The sequence below is a fragment of the Leptodactylus fuscus genome, chromosome 2 (assembly GCF_031893055.1).
Source record: "Leptodactylus fuscus isolate aLepFus1 chromosome 2, aLepFus1.hap2, whole genome shotgun sequence".
Classification (NCBI taxonomy): Eukaryota; Metazoa; Chordata; class Amphibia; order Anura; family Leptodactylidae; genus Leptodactylus; species Leptodactylus fuscus.
The window spans coordinates 133,732,229-133,754,594 of NC_134266.1; the positions used below are offsets into that span (position 1 = coordinate 133,732,229).

The 22,366-nt window shown below is 39.0% G+C and overlaps 1 protein-coding gene across 2 annotated transcripts in view; it reads left to right on the top strand.

The window, feature by feature from the left end:
- CSMD2 (CUB and Sushi multiple domains 2) overlaps positions 1–22,366 on the top strand; it is an 801,202-nt gene that overhangs the window by 559,065 nt on the left and 219,771 nt on the right. For both annotated transcript variants that reach the window (XM_075264669.1, XM_075264670.1), the window contains one exon: positions 21,631–21,957. In XM_075264669.1, coding sequence (XP_075120770.1) covers positions 21,631–21,957 — 327 coding nt within the window. The remainder of the gene's footprint in view (positions 1–21,630; positions 21,958–22,366) is intronic.

Genomic DNA, 22,366 nt, shown 5'->3' on the forward strand with positions numbered 1-22,366 from the left:
AACGTACATTTGTGCGGCTTTCTTACAGGCTTCGTTTTTACAGCTTTCACTGTGCAGCCAATGGCATATCACATGTATTCTATGTTTCAGTACAATTTTGGGTATACCAAATTTAGTTTCATTTATATTTTAACCCCTTAACAAAATCTAAACCTTTGCAAAAAAAATAAAAAATTCCTAAAATTGCCATATTTTAGCACCTGTAACTTTTTTTTTATATATATTTCTGTGGGGGATGCATATGGAGATGCATATGGCCTCTTTTTGAAGGGCCAGAAGTACTTTTTGAGAGGTGAAACAGCAATAAAACGTTGGATTGACACTTTTGGTTATTTTTCTCGCTTTATAAGTTCGTAGACCGGGAATTTTTGGGCACAAGGATACCTAATGTGTATAAGTTTCACAGTATTTTTCTACTTTTATATGTATTCTAGAGAAAGGGGGTGATTTAGATTTAATACTTTTATATATATATATATTTTTGTTAGTATTTTGCATAGAGCAACCTGTCATATAAATGAATGCCGGACAAGCCTGGGTCCCTTCAATAAGCTCCCGGGTGACAAGGCAATCCTCACCAAAATGTGTGGGCATTAGTGCCAGGTCCCTGCTCTGCTCTGTTGAGCATTTAACTATGGCGGCTGCTCAGGAGCTGAGTGACCCCCATAGTATTATACAGCAGAGTCCCAGCAACTATGGTGGTCACTCAGCTCCTGAGAAGCTGCCATATTTAAATACTCAACATCTGCTGTACTATTGTGGCAAATGTTGGGAAGTGGTTAAAGGCTTTTTCCACCTTTCTATCATTAATGGCCTATCCTTAGGATGAGCCATCAATATTACATGTGTGGGGGTCTGACATCCAGGACCCCTGCAAATCAGCTGTTTAGGGACAGCACAGCTTTCGGTAATGATAACGTGTTGAGAGCTGTACTTTTCACTCAACATGCAATGTGGAGACTTTAGGTACTGCAGTAGTGCGCATCATATGATGTTTGAACAGCACAACTCCTGGCATGTTACCATTACTGAGAACTGTGGTGTCCTGGTGTAATTAATATGCAGAGGTCCTGTATGTAGGATGTGATATCGATATCTTTTCGTAAAGATTAGTCATCAATGTTAGAAAGCTCAATAAAGTTTTTAATGTTCCCCCTAATGTCCCACACAGTTTAATGCTATGATGTTTCAGAACAGCTGATCACTGGGGGTCTGGAGCCATCATACACCAACAGATGTAATAAGGATAGGCCATCAGTATTAGAAAGATGGATAACCCATTTAATATATGGGGCCATAATTTATATTAGGGGTACAGAGAACACTTAAAAAATCTGCTGTTTCACAAAGACATTTCCTTGTCTACAGCTTAATTCTAAATGAACTAATAATGAACAACTATTGCATTAGATTATAAGATGTTCAGCTAAGAGGACAACCGACAGTCCGTGTCTGCTCTGTTCCAGCATCAACTAATCCCTCTGGGTTAAGTGCCCTGAGATCATGATAGCAAATAAGAACTGGCTCAGTGCTGATAAATATATATGTATGTATAGACTGTCTAGTGATAATTATATACCATCAGATGAGTTAATGAGTAGGATTGCCGGCAGACGTGAAAATTATCTGTTATTATCCATGGATATCTCTGAGGTAGTGTGTATTTGTTTTGCTGGCTAATGCTAAATTATTTTCAGAGACAAAATGTAATGGATTCAGTGGTAGTGTAAGGAATAGATTCCTATTAGCATGATATGTCTGGAGATTAATTCATACCTCTAATAAAAATGTGTTCTGCAATGAAAGTGTATTTATAGTTTACCCTCTATACAAAAATACTATTATACAGTAGTTCATTGAGAAAGTACAATACTGGGGCAGTAAAGATTTCATTGTTCAATCCAGTCTTGTACAATAGGTAAATTTAGACCTTCAGTCTGAAAATGCACCAGATTTATCACAGTGGTTGATGCTGGATAATAAATCAGATTTAGCGTTTAATTGGCTTAGTTTGAGTCCAAATTTTTTGACACAATTTTGGTGAATATTGGTGTATTTGAAGCCCCTTTTCTGAGAAGCCATCAGCACCGAACCTCCCATGAGGCGACCTGAAGTGAGCGCTTCAGGCGGCACTATGCCAGGGCCTCAGGGAGGGCGGCATTTTTGCTAACCTAAGCCAGTCCAGGACAAGCTGTCCTGGACTGGCTTAGCACCGAGCGGTGGTTTGGGGAGGCCACTGGAGCAGCGCTGCTCCAGCAGCCTCCCCTCACGCTCAGGCAGAGCGCAGGCAGTCTCCGGGCCTGCTCTCTGCCGGCGAACGGTGCTAATCCCCTCCCCCTTCAAGTCGCCACGCCCCCTCCGCTAAGCCACGCCCCTGATCCTCCCCCTCCCCCGGCGGCGGGGCTTTCTGTAGTTCGCCTCGGGCGGCGAAAGGGGCTGGTTCACCCCTGGACGCCACATCAACATTTCTAGGATGCGCAGGGAACGGCACTTTTACAACAATGTCTAGTTGTAGCCACAATAGTAGTCCTGGGTTAGTGCCTGCCATGAACATTGGATTTCTCTACCAATAACAGATGATTGCAAAAGGACCCAACAAGATTTTGTACAATGAGTTTTATTGCCAGATAACCTAAACTGAGAACAGGGTGGTCCAAACTAAGGACAAAGTTCAGTAAAAATAGCCTTATCTACATCCCCAAGGGACCTAGAAGTAAGTTGTGTCCTCTATAAAAGTCACATAAAGCAATTTATGTGTGGGTATATATCATGTTTATGGGACTAGTGAATGGAACCTACTGTATACTGTTTCTATCTCGAAATGAAGATGTATTCTAATACACAATGAACATTGTAATAATCCGTTCTCAATTATCAATTCATAAATGCTTTTAACTGGCGTCTCCTAGGTCTTTATCAAAATGAATTAAAAAGAAATGGGAGATTAACTAAAATCCGTCATGTCAGATGTATTTGTCTGCGTACTTGTATACAATGAGAGCATATTAGAGTTCTTGTGCACTTTAGACCGCTGGCAGTTGTTCCTATTGCCCCTTCAAATGGTCCTGACACAACAAATATACATGATGGACTTTAAGTCGCTGATCCAGGCTTATAAGATGTGGCATACAAATTGTGCTCTGCTTTCCATGCAGAGTGTTGCCTCGGACGTATGCGTACTGCTGAATGCCAGTTTGATTTCTCTACAGACCAATCCAGCAATTTGTTATCCTGTTCTCCATCGTGACCAGTGGGAGGAAGTGATGTCCCTGAAGAACAAATAAATATAGATCTTTGGGACAATGTTAACATGTAGAATGTTGCTGTTCGTCTATTTTTTATCTCAGAATGTCACTATTTCCATAAGATATTCTATAATGTTTTTGCCGAATATTATGCCTTGTCACACTCCAGAGAGCAATAAGCCATCTACAGCTTCTGAGTTATACACAGAAATGTACGGATTTCAAGCACAAAGCCTTGTCATAAATAAAAAATATATAAATATAATCTCTGGATTTGCTGAATATACAAACAGCACCCTATGATCCAGTTCCCCATTGTCACCGCCATCTATACAAGTTTTAACTTCATTAATTTACCATTTCAAAGAAGTATAAGGGTGCATTCACACTGAGTAAACGCTAGCTTATTTTGTAGAGTAAAATTACACTTGTAAATTTTGCTATCCCATTGACTTCAATGACATTTTACAGGCGTATTTTTACAGGCGTATTTTTTACAGGCGTATTTTTTACAGGCGTATTTTTACACTTGTAAAAAAATATCATTGAAGTCAATGGGATAGCAAAATTTACAAGTGTAATTTTACTCTACAAAATAAGCTAGCGTTTACTCAGTGTGAATGCACCCTTATCCTGATTTTCATCAGAATCAGGAAATCAATATTAGCTCAGCCACAAGCTCTGATCAAAGCTTTCTTCAATAGTTGGATGGTAGGGCAAGGAAGTTTACATCAAATATATCTGACTCCTTCTCACTGTGGCAGCCCACTGAACTTTTTTTAGCTTGTTTAACCAAAATACAGAAAATCGAGGTTAAAATTGAAAATCGCCCAGTATCATGAAAAAAAATCTAGATTTTATTTTTAGACAAAATCACCCAGTCTTGCATGGTATTTCAACTGTGTCATAACATATGGTAGCAATGAGTAGAGTATGTTGAGGACAGCCACCAAAACACACAAATAATGAAGAGATTGTGATTTATGCTCAGTATTACATCAACAAATCAAACAGAACCAGATCAAGGCACACAAGTACGCAATTCATACCAGCCCATACATGCTGTAAATATAGGTTGCTCATTCCATTTCTAAGTCCACATGGTGACCTGTCCATTTCCTAGTTCAAAATGGCCTCGTCATTATTGGTCCCCAGCATGGTACCCCTCTGAATCTAGTTCCTCAGTACAGTATCCCTTTAAATCTTGGTTCTCTCATCCCTAAGTCCCTTTCATATCTGTTCCTCAGCATAGCTCACCATCTCACCCCTGGTTCCCAGTGTGACTCACTTTTTTTTGTCTGCACCCACCATGTCTTGCTTTCTTATTTATGGTCCTCAGTTTGGTTTCCTATCTTATTTCTGGTTCTTAGCATGGCTATCGTCTCATTCCTAGATACCAAAATGGCTTCACTCTCCATTTTCTTCCTTCACTGCTAACCTTCACCCTATTTAGCAACCTTTCAGTAATAAAATCAGGACATTTAAGACCCCACCCTGGAATGCCTCAATAATACTCATTATAGAGTGAGGTTTCTATAAACCCCTCAACAAAATCCAACAAACAAAAGAAAGAAACTTTATACAATGTACAATATATGTATTTAGAAATAGATGACATAATGCAGTATCACGGTAAGAATTTCCTTCTTTCTTACTTTATTAAATTAACATTAAATAGTACCATGTAACACTACAAAAAATGAAAACTAGCAGCCTCCATATAAGCAGTATGACACTGGCCTGTATACGCTTCATCAATGGTAAGATACAAATGGAATATAAAATATTAGTCATACAAATGTATATAGATATACTGTATACCTAGGCTCAGTAGAAATAGCAGCAAATGATTGAATATAAAAATTACTACTAAATCGCAAACCAGGAAACCGCTATAGAGGAGGAGGATAGCAGCCAAATCCATCTAAAAAAAATTATTATATTACTGCTGTGATTATCGCCACAATAAAAGTTGTAATCAAAACATGATGACAATGAATCTTTGCATCCCTGGTTAGTAATGGGTGGTGAATAGTTAGTAATGAATAACTCACATTAGAAATATTCAGAAAGCTACAAACATAGTAGAAATGTAAGGTGATCCCAGGGCACTAGAATCATCCATAGCAACCTAGGCAGTCTTTTAAATATACCTAATACTATGATATCGAAGCCCACAAGCAGAGTTATGTCAGCCAATCCACATCTAATATCAGCAATGCAATGTAAAAAATGTCCTCCACACAGTCAGAGAGAGGTTATCAAAGGGATGGTCTTCTGGAGAAGTTTCACTGTGAATATGTTGTAAATCATTTGCATATTGTTTTAGATAGTAGACCTGAATTAAAGGTTGTGTGGTTTGGTAATGACCCTACATACCGTACGCATCACCATCCAGTACCTTGTGCTATTATTATTGGAGAGTGCATCATTGCATTCAACTATGGCTGTTATTTATTGTATTCTTGTCATGTCATTTATTGTTTTTTTTAACCCAACTGCAGGAGTTTAGACAAGAATATGAAAACATTCATAATTTTTTTCGTTCTGTAGCACCACGGAAGAGTGGAGCGTCTAATAAATAATAGCACTGTGCACATACTCATGTACATAGTGACTTTCCTTAGCAAGATTTATAAACACTGTTTTATACTGTAGCTTAGGGAACAGCTATCTGGTTTCCAAACAGACTGCGTTTCCAAAATCCTGGTTTGCATTTCAGATATTCCAGCCAAGATCCGATTATCTAGAAATATCTGAGAAATTGAAACATAACGAAAATAAATAAATGCTCCTGCTAATACATAGAAACGTGATCACCAAATCTATAGTTAGAGATCTTTGTATGGAAGTCTATTCATTTATACGCCCTGCGTTCCAAAACCAGTTATATGCTTTGTGTCCATTACAATATAGTTGGATTGTCGTAATTTGGCAAGGCCATATATAGTTTATGACTAATGTCATGTATGTGGTTCATATTGGAAACACCTACAAGTTGCTCATATCTGTTTCAACTAGTACATACTCTGAGCCATATATACTTTAGTGGTTAAACCTGTTGGGAATCCTTGGTGAATTATCACTTAGTTGACCAAACTTATACTTTACCCTTCTGGACAATTCAAAGCATATGTAGGTCAATTTGCCATTGACCCAGTGAAGTTTTTGTATTTTTTAATTTACCATTTTACTGTTAAAGTAGTTGAAAAAAAGAAGTAATTGTTTTACTTGAATTTACTCTGAAAATATGGTTTTCTTCATGGAAGATTCTAACGTTAAGTCTAACTTTTATTCGCCTTTGAAGGCACCTTTGCTGCCGCAGAGCTCTGCTCAACAGTGATCCAGTAAAACATTGTGAGCTCCCTTAGGAAATCCACAACACAAGTGTAAACATGGCCTAATGGAATTCATTTCCATCTACCACGGCCATTTATTTTTACAGAAGATGATCTTTTCTATTTGTTGTCCCTTGATGGCATCAATACATTATATGTACAGTATGAAGACTGGTCGCTATTATCTGTACAGTATGAAGACTGGTTGCTATAACCCAGCCACCAAGATGCAATGGGGAAAATTTAGCAATCCATGCATGACAGTCTTCTGGTGTAGATGGGTGTAATTGTGACTCGTCTTTGGAGCCCCAAAGACAAACCACATTCCTTATTCTGCCCCTCAATCACCACTCTTTCTGACCAAGCAAATTTATTTTAACCCCTTCCAGAAAACATTATATTTTCTTTCTGGAGCGTGGGATTGCGCTTCATCTATTAAGTGGTTGGGTCCTCTTAATATTCCGAGCATGACACATGCAAATTGTGGATCTTTAGTAAGACTGGCATAGGAAACACCAGTTTTCCTAATTTTTCTTCATATGAATTTTACAGATACTGGTGTAAGCTGTCCTATATGACTTGGATGTTTGGATTTGATCTTATTAATTTTTTTGCTTGCTTGTATAGCCTCCGGATATTCCACAGCACTGTACACATATTGTGAGCCCTGCTTGGGACAGAGTTTCACAATCTAAATTCTCTAGCAGTATTTTTTGGAATGTGGGAGGAAATCAGAGTTCTCAGAGGAAACCAACGCAAATATGGGGACAGCATACAATCTTCATGCTGATGTTGTCCTTGGCTGGATTGGATCCCAAATCCCCAGACTGCAACAGTGCTAACCACTGTGTGTAGTGCATTTTTTGTATGTTTGAGGCCATGTTGCAGGGATCAGATTTGTGAAAGTTGTGCATCACTACCTACCTTTCCATTTGCTAGCTTAGTTGCAAGTGGGTAATGGTTTGAAATAGGGACAGATTTGGATTAATGTTAGCCAAGACATGAAGACAAGTGAGTAGGCCCCGTACACATGGAAAAGCCATCTGAACTCACACATTTTAGAGTCATCATAATGTATTTGTATGGGGGCATCCCAACTTTCTACTAACAGATGATGTTGGTGGGGAGAGAAAGTGTCGGACATGTTGAACTTCAGCACGTCTTGTTTTCAGGACACCTGCCATTAGAGGTGTCTAGCATCAGCTTACTCCTATTTCCGCATTGACAACACATGGACGCTCAATCGAGCATACATGCTAATGGGAAGGAAGGAGTATAAATGCCTTATTTTGAAGAAGAATTGTTGCTCTGAGAAAATTCAAGAGTTTCTTATACTTATTTGAACTTCTTGGTCAACCAATAAGGTGAAGTTAGAAGATTCCCATCCAAATATTATAAAATGATAAATAGTTCAGTCTTCATTAAGCTGACTACATAACTATTTGTCAGAATGATATAGGGCGACACTGATTTAGCCCTGTAAGTAAACCAAGTCCCTAGATGTCTTACTGTAAAAGCTGTTTTATTGAGAAGGTATACTGAGCATATGCAAAGTCAATAAATAATAAACAAGGCTCAATCAAAAGCAAGTAGCTGAGATACAGCTGGTACATATGTGGCTCTCAACATGGAAACTCTATTACAGGGAACATCTTTAAGCCGTCTGTTCAAAACTCCTGGGTCTTCCTCGCAGGGGTGTATGTGACTAGAGCAAATTCTGCTAAACTATTACGTCTTGTTAAGAGTTGTGTATTTAGTGATGTGACCTGCAGCTATTCATCTCATCACCTGTCTTTGTTGTTAAAGCTTGTAGCTGGAGGACAGATTATAAATCGTGGGTCTAGAGTCGGTGATATTGCTTTTATATTCAGATGAGGTATGATGTTTCATTATATTTGGATTCCATTTTAGTTGGATATGGGATTAGACATGTAACGTGAAGAAGTACTCTAAATCTATAAGAAACACATGTAGTCTGTGGACGGCAACCATAACTTTTAACCTATAGTACACTGTCTACCAATAAGTATTTGGACACCTATAATAGAATAGATAAACAACATTTATTCATATTCCATAGTTGGTAGAACCCAGCAGATGCTTCCTTACGGATGGTATTGATGGACACAATACTCCTGGATGCCTATTGAAACTCCTGATGTATGTGAGCCATCGGTTGGGTGCGGTTTCTCTGGCCAGCACCCGTCGGTCTCTAGTATCTCCCTGTTTCGGGGGTCTGTCGACTCGGGGCACATTCCGACAATCACTGTTCACCTTCCACTTCATAATTACATAGGCTATCAATTTTGGGTAATTCAGTTCACTTGTTATGTCCCTTAAGGATCGACCATTTCTGTGGTACCCAACAATTACCCCTTTCTTGAAATCGGACAACTCTGCAGTTCATGGCATCTTGCATGCGACTGATGCCATTACTGTTTCCTACGCAATATTTAACAGCGTAAGGCATGGCACTGCAGATATCTTCATTTGCATCGGTGTCCGAATACTTATTGGTAGACAGTGTATCCTTTTATGACTGTGTTTGGAGTCTTTACTTGTGAATCTGCCTTTACAATAGCTAAGCAATGTGTATACAGGCAGTAAATGTTATATTACTGAAATTTTTAAAGGGGAATTTGGAGCCAACTGATCTAATATTGGTCTAATTTTGGTGAACAATACTAAGGATATGCTGTCTCTTTTACAATTTTGTTAAACCTCTTTAATAATACATTTAAGGCAGGGTTCACACTACCGTTGGATTCCGTTATGAAGGTGCTCGTTTGAAAAACAAAACGGACAGTAACTGATGGCTATCAGTTACTGTCCGTTGCCCATAGACTTCAATGATAAAAAAATAATGGACACTTGCTGTCCGATTTTTCTAATGGACATAAAAGTCCTGTGTGTAGGATTTTTTTGTCCACTGGAAAAAAAACGACTTGGATGTAAACGGACACAAGCAGAGAGTAAGGGACACAAAATAAAATCCCTTTGAAATGGATGGAATTTTAATGGATTTCTGAGTGTCCGTTGCTAAAATCTTGTAACGGACAATAGCTACGGACACTGCTGATGGTCACCAATGGTTCAGCAGCTACAGCTACTTGTGCCTCTTTCCAGAAGTCTTCTCCTCCCTGTCTCCATAGACTTCTTCATAAAAAGTAGCACATATATATATTCTTTTCGAAAATCTGTTTCATAGTTGCAGTATATTTTGTAAATAACTCACTATTTATGTATATGGCTACCTTTAGTGTGTTTCCACATTCACTTAAGCGTTAGCTTATTCAGCCAAATGTCTACATTTGCATGGTATGTGTTAAATAAGATCAGTGCATGGAATCAGGAGAATTGTAGAAAGCATACAGTCAGTGGCAACATTAAACAGAGCCACAGTTACTTAAAAATTAATAACAGCTAATGAGTTTTTGATGCATTGGGCCCTCGTATCTCAGACTAATCTCCGGAGAGCAAGAGAAGGAATAAAGTAATCAGATAGGTTCTGAGAAATAGACCTGTTATTTTTCTTTGATCACTTTGCTGGAAAACACGCAGCCTTTCATAGTACCCCTGGTTACTGTGTGTGTATTATCTTCTGTCATTGCCCCTGGTGCCTGGTTACAGTACTTCTGGGTTATTTCCCACTTGTTCTTATACATTGCTCAGATTTGAGAGCGGATGGGCTCTTCATTCATTTATTTTAAGCTCATACATTGAATATTCTTTGCTTATAAATTCTCTTTCACGGCAGTAAGTCTAATAATGTTTCGGCATTACACTGTTGGAGTTGATTTGGGTAATGAGCGCAGCAAAGATACTCGCATCACTTTCTTCATCCAGGAAGCTAAAACAATGCTTGAATGTGTGATGGGTCTGCTTTGTGTAAAAGCCAACCAGTATGAAGGCATTAAGATGGTAGCCTCTTTTCTGGGAAAACAGCAGAATTTCAGCTTCATTTTCCTGTCATTGTAGTCCATTAATAGCTTTTTATTCTGTGTCTTGACAGCATTTACTGTCTGAATAAATAATATATGTACTATACAAGTTAAAATGCAGTTACCCTGACCCTTTCAACTTCGTCTTTAGTTTTATATTGGAATTATGAAGTAATGCAGAGAATGGATTCTATGGTTTTACATAGAAAAGACATAATAGATAAAGCATCTGGTCCTTGGAAAGTCTTAAAGTTGAGTAAATAAATTCTCAGATAAATAACTTCACATGAGAAATTATAAAAGCTAGTTCACACTGAGTTTTTTTGGCAGCGGTTTTCGACGCAGAATCCACCTCAAAATCCGCCTGCCAAAACGGTTCAACTTGAAGTCAATGGGAGCCACTCGCTTCTTTTTCCACTAGCTAGTAGCGGAAGAAAGAAGCAAGATGCCCTATCTTGCCGTGGATTCCAAGGCTGACTCAGCCACGGTATCCACAGCATGAGACTCCCTTCTGATTAGGCCCATTCATTGGGGCTAATCCGGAGCGGAATGCCCAACGGGATGCTGGTGCACTGCATTGGCATTCCAACACGGCTAGCCGCACGGTATGTTCACACACGGAATCCATTTTCTGCCGTGTGAACATACCTTTTACTTAACAAAACTAGGGCAAAAGGTAGAAGCAGTGTGTGAAAAGTTACTACCTGCTACCATAGGAATTGATAAGTATGTAGCAGTCAGGTGCTGCTAGTCAAAGCCAATGATTATCTGATCATCATCAAGTATCACCACCTTTATGAAAGCAAAAGTTTTGGCAGTTTGCTGATCTGTAAAAGGCATGAGGTTTGCTTAGTGTAGCAATTGCTATAGCCCGTCAACCTGGGAAGGTCTCTAAGGACAGATGAGACAAATGTAGAGATGTTTGCCTATTCCATACAGTTCAAAATTTGCAAAAACCAAATACAGGATTTCAGCACAAACACCCCATAACAATTGTCTGACATGTTGGTAGAGGGGTGATGTTTCGGCCTGGTTTTGAATCCATAGAACCTTGTAGTCATTGAACTGACCATGGATTCCTCCATATACCAAAGTATTCTAGTATGAAATGAGAGGACATATAGCCAACAGCTAAAGCTTGGCTGAAACTGGGTAATGCAACAGGACAATGTTGCCCAGGACCCCAGCAAATCTACAACAGAATATCTGTAAGAAAAAATAATTTAGGTGTTGCAGTGGCACAATCAAAGTTCAGATCGTAACACAAATAAATACTGAGGGACCTTAAGAGAGCTTTGCATAAACTAATGTCCACAAACTTCAATGAACTTAAGCAAAGTTTTAAAGAAAACTGGGGCAAAACCCTCCAGACTGATGATAGAGACTAATAAAGACATACAGAAAATGAAATTATTACTTAGTTACTAGGTATTGCTGTAAAGTTGGTTCTATAAGTTACTGATTCATGGGGTGTACTTATTTTTTTACACATGGCTTTTTCATTTTGGCTTCATTTCTGTTGAGTAATAAAACGGTGGAATCTATTGTACAATGTTGTTCTTCTGAGGTTATTTCTTACCTAATTTTAAAACCTTCTAAGGACAGGTATATTTGTTTTGTGTCCTTATACAGGGAAATGAATATGCAAATAAGTGTGCTATAGTGGAATTGGAGCTTGGAACTTCCTCTAGTGTCACCTTTTGGAACGTAGAGATCAGTGGTCAGTTTATTAAAACCTAGTAGCATAATCTTAGAGTATAACCAAGACGAAATAACTCTTCCATAAAGAAGAGGAAGAGAAGAAGAGGAACTCATTTGCAGACAGCCGTTCCGAGGTCTGTGAGGTAGTTCAGAAAGGGTGCTATTGCTCATTATGGAGAGATAGTACTGGGTCTTATTAAACAATACATGACCTACTAAGAATTTGGGGAAAGGTATATACATATTCCTTTCCCAGGATTCTTAGCAGGGCATGCGCGGTCTAATAAGTCTCCGTTCCATCTCTCTCTAATGAGACATAGTCCACCTTCTGTCCTCATACTTAATGCCAAATAAGTCATTTTTTCTCATGACTGTCATTTGTAAGAGTGAAAAAGATATCTGTCCATCTAGTTCAGTCTATTATTCTATTATTGAGTGAGTTGATCATACTATGAAAAAATTCTCTCCTGACTCCAAATCTGGCAATGAGAATAAATCCCTGGATCAACAACCTATCTGCAGTAATCTATTAACTAGATTCTGTAATAGTATTATTCTTTTATAAAAAGCCCTATAACAGGTGTCTTTGGCATAGAGTCCCACAATGCTATTGCTCCTCTGTTGGTGTAGTAACCTTATTTCTTCTAGATGTAATGGCTATCCCTTTGCTACTGTAACAATCATATGTGTACAGTACAGAGACCATCAGAGAGATTCTGTAACGACCTTTCATACACCGTTTGTTTGTAGTTCTTAGACTGAAATCTTTTTTCTAAATAAATAATCCTAATTTTGATCCTTTTTCTAGGCATGTAGTCCATCTATTACAGTTATGGTTTGACTTTAGCTGCCCCCTTAGTACCTCCTCAAAAGTTCTACTTTTGCTGGAGGGGAGTTAATAAGCTATATGCCAGAAAACTAGTGTAGAAATGGCACATCTTTAGGAAATGATCTTGATGTGCTTTTTCCATTTTACAGCCTGCTTGCCATTTTTTAAGACCGTGGATGGAGTGGGAAATGAAACAGATTTATTATTATCACACCAGAAAGTTATAGTTGAAATCTGGTCCAATAACTGGTTGGCATAGATTTCCAATCTGGAGCATGGGACCTTTTGAGATGCACCAGGATTAAGTAACCAAGCTTCTTATTAATTCTGGCACATCTCGTACCAAATGGGGTATTGTTGTCCACCCCTTTAAGGGGGCATTCACATGGAGTAATGTGGCACTGATAACTCGCGGTAGAATCAGCGCTGATAAAAAGACTCCCATTGACTTCAATGGGTTTCGTTTTCCTCGTGGAACACGTTGAAATAAATGTGTTAAAAAGCCTCCCATTGACTTCTATGTATTACGTGTGTTAAACAGAACCCATTGAAGTCAATGGGAGTCTTTTTTATCAGTGCTGATTCTACCGCGAGTTATCATGGCAGAATCAGCACCACATTACTCCATGTGAATGCCCCCTAAGAGTAAACTCAGCAGGGACCTTTGTCCCACTCTTCATTCAATCTGAGCATATCCAGGCTTAATATGGGCAGTCCTGGTGACGTGCGACCTATTCACTTAAATGGGAGCACCATAGAGTGCTGTACTTGAGCTATCTCCAGCACTATCATTGAAGTGAATGTATAATTTATTCTCAGTAGTAGTAGAAGAGTTCCTTCTTTAGGCTATGGCTTCATGTAAAATATCAGGAAAATGGAAATAGTCCGCACTGCTCCAAGGACTTCTTAAAATTTAACTTTTAATTTTCCATATTAAAAATGTAGTACACAATACAAGAAGTACAAAAAAGGTGAAAAAAGTTGAGAAAAAAAAACATAGTGCTTAAAACAACCTCTAACGTGTTTCAAGGTACTCTACCTCTTAGTCATAGCGTGTTTTGTATGTGAAACAAACCTCCTTATATCGGGACACTCCCTTACGATTATGTGTAACATCTTAAGTCATTAGTAAATTCTATTCACAAATTCAGTTTGAATAAAGTTTGTTAAAAGAAACTCCTATACTCTTTTTCTATTGTTACTTATTCTCTGTACTTACTAGGTCAAGTATCAGCCGATTACCAGCTCAATTCATTGCATTATAACTTCTTTCTAAAATGTACGCTTTCTATGTATTAACATTACATCGTTTTCCTTTTACGATATTAGCCCAATCTCATTGGCTGATGGCACTGGATCACGTGTTCTATTCCTACCAATCATGAGCTGTTCCATTTTCTATGAATGAACTCTATATACCAACGTAACACATTATTACTAGCTAGACCGACCCCCTTAACCAATAGGAGGTATGTCACATGACCTGTTTTCACCATGTATCGAATTGCAGCTAAAAAATGCTTCGGAAGGAAACTCCGTGAAAACGCTGCTTTTTTTTTTTTTTTTAGTTTTTGTTGTGTTTTTCCTCTATTAAATATATAGGGAAAATGTTACTATGCAGATAAAAATAACTTGCTGTACAAAACCCAGACATTTTTGAAAATGCTTCTTTTCCGCATCTCTTTTTTTCCCCTGTGCGGATGTGTGTAACCAGTATCCTATTCACTGTGTTGGTACTTTAAAACGCTGTATTTTTTCCACTGCATTTCTCTACAGTAGCCAGAAATGTTGTGTTTACACTACATACGGCCTTAGCTGTATACATTATCATATGAGAATATAGTTTTATTGAAAGGTATGCAATACTGTTGTGCATTACTATGTTTGTGGCTATAAGAACCAAAGTCTGAAGCTGCGATCAACACTTTTCTTTTGCTTTCACCAGTACCATCTTAAAAAGGGAAAAGAAGATAGTTTCTGCAAATTTCACTAAATACTGGGACATATCTGTTATTTGTTATTGGACTTTTTATTATTTAGTTATCCATCAGTCAGAGCAGAGAGCACCTACAAAGATAATTCTTTCTCTCTCCCTGGTATGACTTTGGATTATACCACATAAACAGTCTATTGAATTTAGTAGGAACTGTATAATGATTCATGTGTCCAATGGTGGTGCCGCAGGTGAATATGTCCTGTGGTAGTACTGCAGGGAAATGTGTCCTGTGATGATGTTGCAGGGGAATGTGTCCTGTGGTGGAGCCACTGAGTAGTGTGCCCTGTGGTGATGCCTCATGGGAATGTGTCCTGTGGTGGTGCCGCAGAGGAATGTGTCCTGTGGTGGTGCCGCATGGGAATGTCTCCTGTGGTGGTGCTGCAGGAGAATGTGCCCTGTGGCGGTGTTGCATGGGAATGTGTCCTGTGGTGGTGCCACAGAGGAATGTGTCCTGTAGTGGTGCCACAGGGGAATGTGTCCTGTGGTGGAGCCACTGAGTAGTGTGCCCTGTGGTGATGCCTCATGGGAATGTGTCCTGTGGTGGTGCCGCAGAGGAATGTGTCCTGTGGTGGTGCCGCATGGGAATGTCTCCTGTGGTGGTGCTGCAGGAGAATGTGCCCTGTGGCGGTGTTGCATGGGAATGTGTCCTGTGGTGGTGCCACAGAGGAATGTGTCCTGTAGTGGTGCCACAGGGGAATGTGTCCTGTGGTGGAGCCACTGAGTAGTGTGCCCTGTGGTGATGCCTCATGGGAATGTGTCCTGTGGTGGTGCCGCAGAGGAATGTGTCCTGTGGTGGTGCCGCATGGGAATGTCTCCTGTGGTGGTGCTGCAGGAGAATGTGTACTGTGGCGGTGTTGCATGGGAATGTGTCCTGTATTGGTGCCACAGGGGAATGTGTCCTGTGGTGGTGCCACAGGGGAATGTGTCCTGTGGTGTTATTTCAGGGGACTGTGCCCTGTGGTGGTGCCACAGAGGAATGTGTCCTGTGTTGGTGCCGCAGGGGAATGTGTCCTGTGGTGGTGCCACAGGAGAATGTGTCCTGTGGCGGTATTGCAGGGGAATGTGTCCTATGCTGGTGCCACAGGAGAATGTGTACTGTGGTGGTGTTGCAGGGGAATGTGTCCTATGCTGGTGCCACAGGAGAATGTGTACTGTGGTGGTGTTGCAGGGGAATGTGCGCTGTGGTGGTGCCACAGAGGAATGTGTCCTGTGCTGGTGCCGCAGGAGAGTGTGTCCTGTGGTGGTGCCGCAGGAGAATGTGTCCTGTGGTGGTGCCACCACAGAGGAATGTGTCCTGTGCTGGTGCCACAGGAGAATGTGTACTGTGGCGGTGTTGCAGGGGAATGTGCCCTGTGGTGTTGCCACAGAGGAATGTGTCCTGTGCTGGTGCCGCAGGAGAGTGTGTCCTGTGGTGCCGCAGGGGAATGGCATACTTGGTGATTACAATTGATTATCTTTAGGATGCCCTAACAACAAAGGAGTGTTATAGTTTTGTGCTTGTATATGTTTGGTATTCCATTTTACATGTATATGTGAGGCTGGGTAAATAACTGCATTGTAATTTCCGTTTACAATGAAAACCATGACACATTGAAAGGTTTCTTAGTTCATAGTGCTATTTTTCAGTCTCATGTGAAACACTCTGTGACATAGTCTTTGGATGGAACTTTTGACACAGATGTGAATATAGCCTAAAGTGAACCTTTAAGAAATGGGTGGTTCAGGCCCAATTGAAGGTCAGCCTATGGATTTTTACTTGTGCCTTAATGCATCTTTTTTTACATCTTGTTCTTTTGCTAAAGCATTACTCATGTACAAATGTGCAATTTCCAAACCTGGCAGCAATATTTTTAACTTTAACAAGTTTTTAAGACATCCAGTCCTTCTTCTGACATGACATTTGTCTGAACTGTTTATGCTTCGTCTTTTCAAAGTCAGTGTGAGGTTACAGAGTCATGTCCTCATGCTGAAAAACTTGTGCACTGAAGAGCTGACCAAATATCTATCTGACCAAATATCTATAGGAACCAATAAAAATTCAGGTCTCAGTTTTCCAGTACAGGCTAAAAAAATATCAGAAGCAACAACTACAAGCAAATTTTCTGCTTCCTTTTTATTTAAAATGTTACTTTTGCTGTTTTTGTTTTTTTATGAATTTGTAGTATCATTAGGACCTAATGTTACACACTGTCGTACTAATATTAAGTTAAAATATATTATTATATGACTTTGCAGTTACCATTTTTGTGCAGTGCTTTTTGTGGGGAGCAGGTCTGCAAAGCTATTAGTTGCCCTGTGCCAACTTGGATAAAATTACAGGGAGCAGTTTTCTGCCATAAATGGATTGAAAGAAATGCTTTTTTGATGACGCGCCAAGTTTATGAAGCTCAGCCTGTATCAAACAGTACAACAAATCTTTCATTTCGTTGTTGTGGTTCTTTACTCTAGAGTAGTAATGATAGTGAAATGTCCTATTCCAAGAGGTAGTAATGGCAGATACCATAACAGCATTACAAAAAAATAGAACAGATAATAATAGAACAAATCTAACTAGAAATTAAAGAAAATACTTTTTTAGAGTTGAGAGGTTCATCCAGTAATTTTTTCTACCAAATTTGGAGTGGAGAAGGAATTTTCCCATTATTTAGTATAATTCAAGTCTGCCTCATAGGGATTTTTTCCTTCTCTGGATCAACACTGTAGGGATATAGGTTGAACATAATGGATCTGCATCTTCATTCAACTTTATTTAGGCCTCACTCATATGTCCACCTCCACTATTCACAGACAGCACCCTACGCTTCTTAACACAGTGGTGTCTGAGGTTAATAAGCTTTTCACATCTGTGAACAGCAGATCAACTTTATATTTTTAATTTTCTTTATTTTGTATGTCTCTGGGTCTCCAAAAGCAGATGATGCACTGATGTTATCCTTCTTTCATGGACCCATAGACTTTCATTGGTGTGATGTGTCTGTGATGTATCAGCATCAGTGAAAAAACAGGACTTTTTTTTGTGTGGATGTCTGAGTAAACACAATGAGATGAATAGGTACATATACATACAGTACATGATATGCAGATGTATAAATAAGGCCCAACTATGTAGAGATTACAGAATGGCTGGAAACAAACCCATTTTAGACCTAGCATTGTTTAAAACTTGTTCTATATTCTTTGAGTCTGTACCATCTTGAGGAATATAGTCCCTGTTAGATTAGTCTGATAGACGTGTGTACGTCCAAGACAGTAAGGCTGTAATAGTAAGTCACTCCTTTTGTCTCAGGGTTAATAGACATTTTTCCTCTTTTACTGAGCAAATGTAACATTGTATGCTGGGTACTTAAATTGACTAGCAATGATGTAATACATCAGCCTCCCAGGTTTACCAAAGTGAGGACTGCTCTTACTTACTGGCAGCCCTCTATAGCCTTTGAGGGTAATAGGAGTGATCTTTTGAAGACAACTCCTATCCAGAATGCAGTTTCAATTTTAGAACACATTGTATTTGCATAGAACTATTAATGGAAAGCCATGTGGTGCATTAGTGTGATGAATCTTCCGAGCAGAAGGTTCTCTTTATAGCGACTCTTTGGACTGCATTTAACCAGTTGGGACAACTATGCTGAATGACTGGCAACCACTAAAGATATATTTGATAAAGCCATTCCTTACTATAGAGCATAGCAAACAGGTCATTAGGTTTAATAACATTAGTTCAGGGGGGTGATGGGGTTGCTTTCCTCATAGCAAATAGGAAAGATCTAGCACTAGTAACCTCTTTGTTTAGCCATTTACCTCTGTCAGGTTCACATTGCATATTAGGGTTTCTAAATGAGTTGTACAAGAGTGCACAGCATTGAGTAAGCAAATTACATGAAAGAAAGCCCGACACGTACGGTCGTCTAACTTATTAGATGTTTAGTGGCTTCTTGATTTATACATACTGTAGGATGGGACTGGGCCAGTGTATAGCAGTCACATAAAGTGTCATAAAGTGACAAATAACATATAATTTTTAGTATTTTTTTTTTTACTTTTTAATACAATGTCAGTTTATAGCAACTATAGATTATGAATCACCCAATGCCATATTTTATGACGTACGTCCTGATAGTTTTGGGATTGTTTAATTCATTTGTACAAAGCTCCCCAGAAGATCTGACTTTCTGTTCCTGTATGTTGTCACATCACTATACCACGCTTAATAACCGGCCATTACGGCCTTCTAAATTACACCTAATTAGCAGTATTTCAGAGCAGAGGGCTGCTAAATAAGACCGCTTGATCAAACTCAGAAGGAGGTAACTAAAGGTGACTATGATGGGAAAACAATGCATTAAAGCATCCCCTGCTGTGGAAACATTGGCACAAGAGGGGTTTATTTAACAAGTGAGTGGTGAAAAGGGTGCGGGAAGGTCAGTGTGACTATATAAAGCCGACCAATTAAAGATCAATTGTGTCACACAGAACTAATATGCTAATGGCTGCTCCAGAGCCAGCTCTACCTTCCTATGAAATTATATATAAAGTAAAATAATAATAATCATGAAGAATTAGTCTGTTGTGCTGCCTCAGAAAGCCATTCAATCTAGAGGTCACACCAAGATTGAAGAGCTGCAGAGGGCTCTGTGGTTCCATGATTACACATTGGATATTATCACTACACACTGCTATGCTGGTCAGTACTGTACTTTGCTCGGCATGACTTCTTATTGCTATGCATGTCATCATACCACTCTGCATGCCATTAGATTTCATAGCACATTGCATGCTTGCCTCATAATAATAAAAATCCCTTTCTTTAAGCCTTTCTACATTTTATACAGAGTTTCTAGTCCTAGTATTTCATACAATTTAATACATTTGATTTAATAAAGATACATGAAAGGTGAAATTTATACAGATAGACATTTTATGCATGGCTGGCTTGGACTGGATTAAAAGATGGATAAGCAATTTACACTGCATTTGTTCAATTGCTTTATGGGCTTTACAGAAAATGGAAAGGCAAAAATCGAGAGTTATATTTAACAGTTACTGGTTCATTTTCTTATCATATAAAGTATTGTGTGTATTATTGATATGAAATCATACTCCTCAAAATTGCAATTTTCTACTTTTTTTTATTGAACATTGAACATATGTTAATAAATCCTTTATCCCCAAAAATAGATGTGGCATCATAAACATTGTAGGCTAGTCTGTTATGTTACCCAGTAGTCTTCAGCAAATCATAATACTGTCATAATGTATATTATGTTTTTTTTAAGTAAGTCTACCTGCTATTCACTTTCCTTAATGCATAAGCAATCCATTTGCAGCAGATTATAGATGAATGCACTACTCAAAGCAATTCACCTTCTATGCTGCATAACCTAAACTATAAAGATCTGAATAAATAAAAGCAATATGTATGAAATATAGTAATATGAAATGATAAAAAACAATTGAAAGTGGCAAATATGCAGTGTTTTTTTACTTCGAAGTGGAAAAAAAAAAGATTCCAAATTTATTACCATACCATTAAACCCGATGTATAAATTAGACTAGGTTCACGCTGCTATAAGGTATTACATCGATTAGGAATACTTGGAAACTGAATGTATGCCTATAGAGATGCCTATGGCTGCTTTTACCAATTGTCAAAGATTATAAACTTAAAGAGGACTTTTCATCACTTGGGGCACATGCAGTTTTATATACCGCTAGAAAGAGCGGGGAGGAATGCCCCCCAGTACTTGTCTATGGACGACTACTTTGAGGAGAGAGAGGAGGCGTTCCTCCCCACTCTCACAGTACAGCGCTATAGGTGCTGCTGTGAGGAAGGGTGTCCTGACTGACTGTCAGGAACGCCCTTCTGATGGTGAAGAGCTACAGTACCGGCACCAATAGCTCTTCACCTGGGGCACAGTTGGGGAAAACCACACTGTCGGCTTTCTAGCGGTATATAAAACCGCATGTGCCCCAAGTGATGAATGGTCCTCTTTAACTTTACAATACATTGGGGCACTAGTACCCAACATATAGCGGCCACTCATATACCGGCCTAAAGGGCACTCAACTGACATACTGTAGATCTGGCTAGTAGACATTGGCTTCTTAGATGACTTATATAACATTAACAAATGCAAGTGAGCCTACCCTTGCTGTCAAAACATTACATCTTTGTTAATTATTTTCATGCCTTTAAATAATAAGATAAAAATATAGTTTTAATAATAACTCACTGTTTACCTACCTTATCTGGGGAGTATAATTTCTATTGCAAACCTATTTGATATTTAGTAATGGAAAAATTATGCCTGGCTATCTGATTGCGATATGGAAGTATGTACTCATGAGAAATTAAAAAAAAAAAAATGTGGCAATTTTATGGCTACTATGGTGAAATAAAAAACAAGCAAATATATATGCATTATATGTTAACTGAGTTTGCTAACATAAGAGTACAAACCCTGTATCCACGAGGTATAATTTCAATTACGAAATTCAGGTTTCAATTGCTTTTTAATCTATTGTTAAAACATATTTATGAATGTATTACTGACTATATTTGCTACTGTTTGCTTTCCTACAGTTTCATGCTTCTTTAATTTCACCACTCCATCTGGAAATGTTCTGTCGCCAAACTACCCAGAAGAATACAGCAACCACTTGCACTGTGTATGGTTGATCATAGCCAAGCCTGAGAGCCGCATCCATCTGGCTTTTAATGACTTTGATGTGGAACCCCAATTCGACTTCCTGGCAGTAAAAGATGGAGGTTCTCCAGAATCTCCTGTCCTGGGAACGTTTTCAGGGAACCAAGTGCCACCCTCACTAACAAGCAGCGGTCATGTTTTAAGATTGGAATTCCAGACTGACCATTCCACTGAGAAGCGAGGATTCAATATCACATTTACCAGTGAGTTCTGCACCATGTGTAATTCTAATTGTTGTAAAACACTGTAATTGTCTGTATAGAAGATAACATTCAGTGAGTAAATGTTGTATCTTAAAGCTGGCCATAGATTTTGTACATAGTGACATAGTTAGCATGGTTTATTAAAGATATATGTGCATTAAGTTCAGTACTATTCACTACTATGGGGTTGCTGCGACTGTAATCTCCAGCAGCGCTCACAGCCCTATAGCAGTTAATTCAAAAGGAAGCTTTAGGGGAACTTTGGTCTCCTGTTCTCCTGGTCATTGGGGGAATCGACGGCCGGACTGCTAGCATTCAGACATAGGGGACAAATGTCCTTAAAGGGGTTGTCCCACGTCGCATACTAACCGGTCTTCGTTTCTGTGAATTCTTCTGTCTTCCAGCTTTG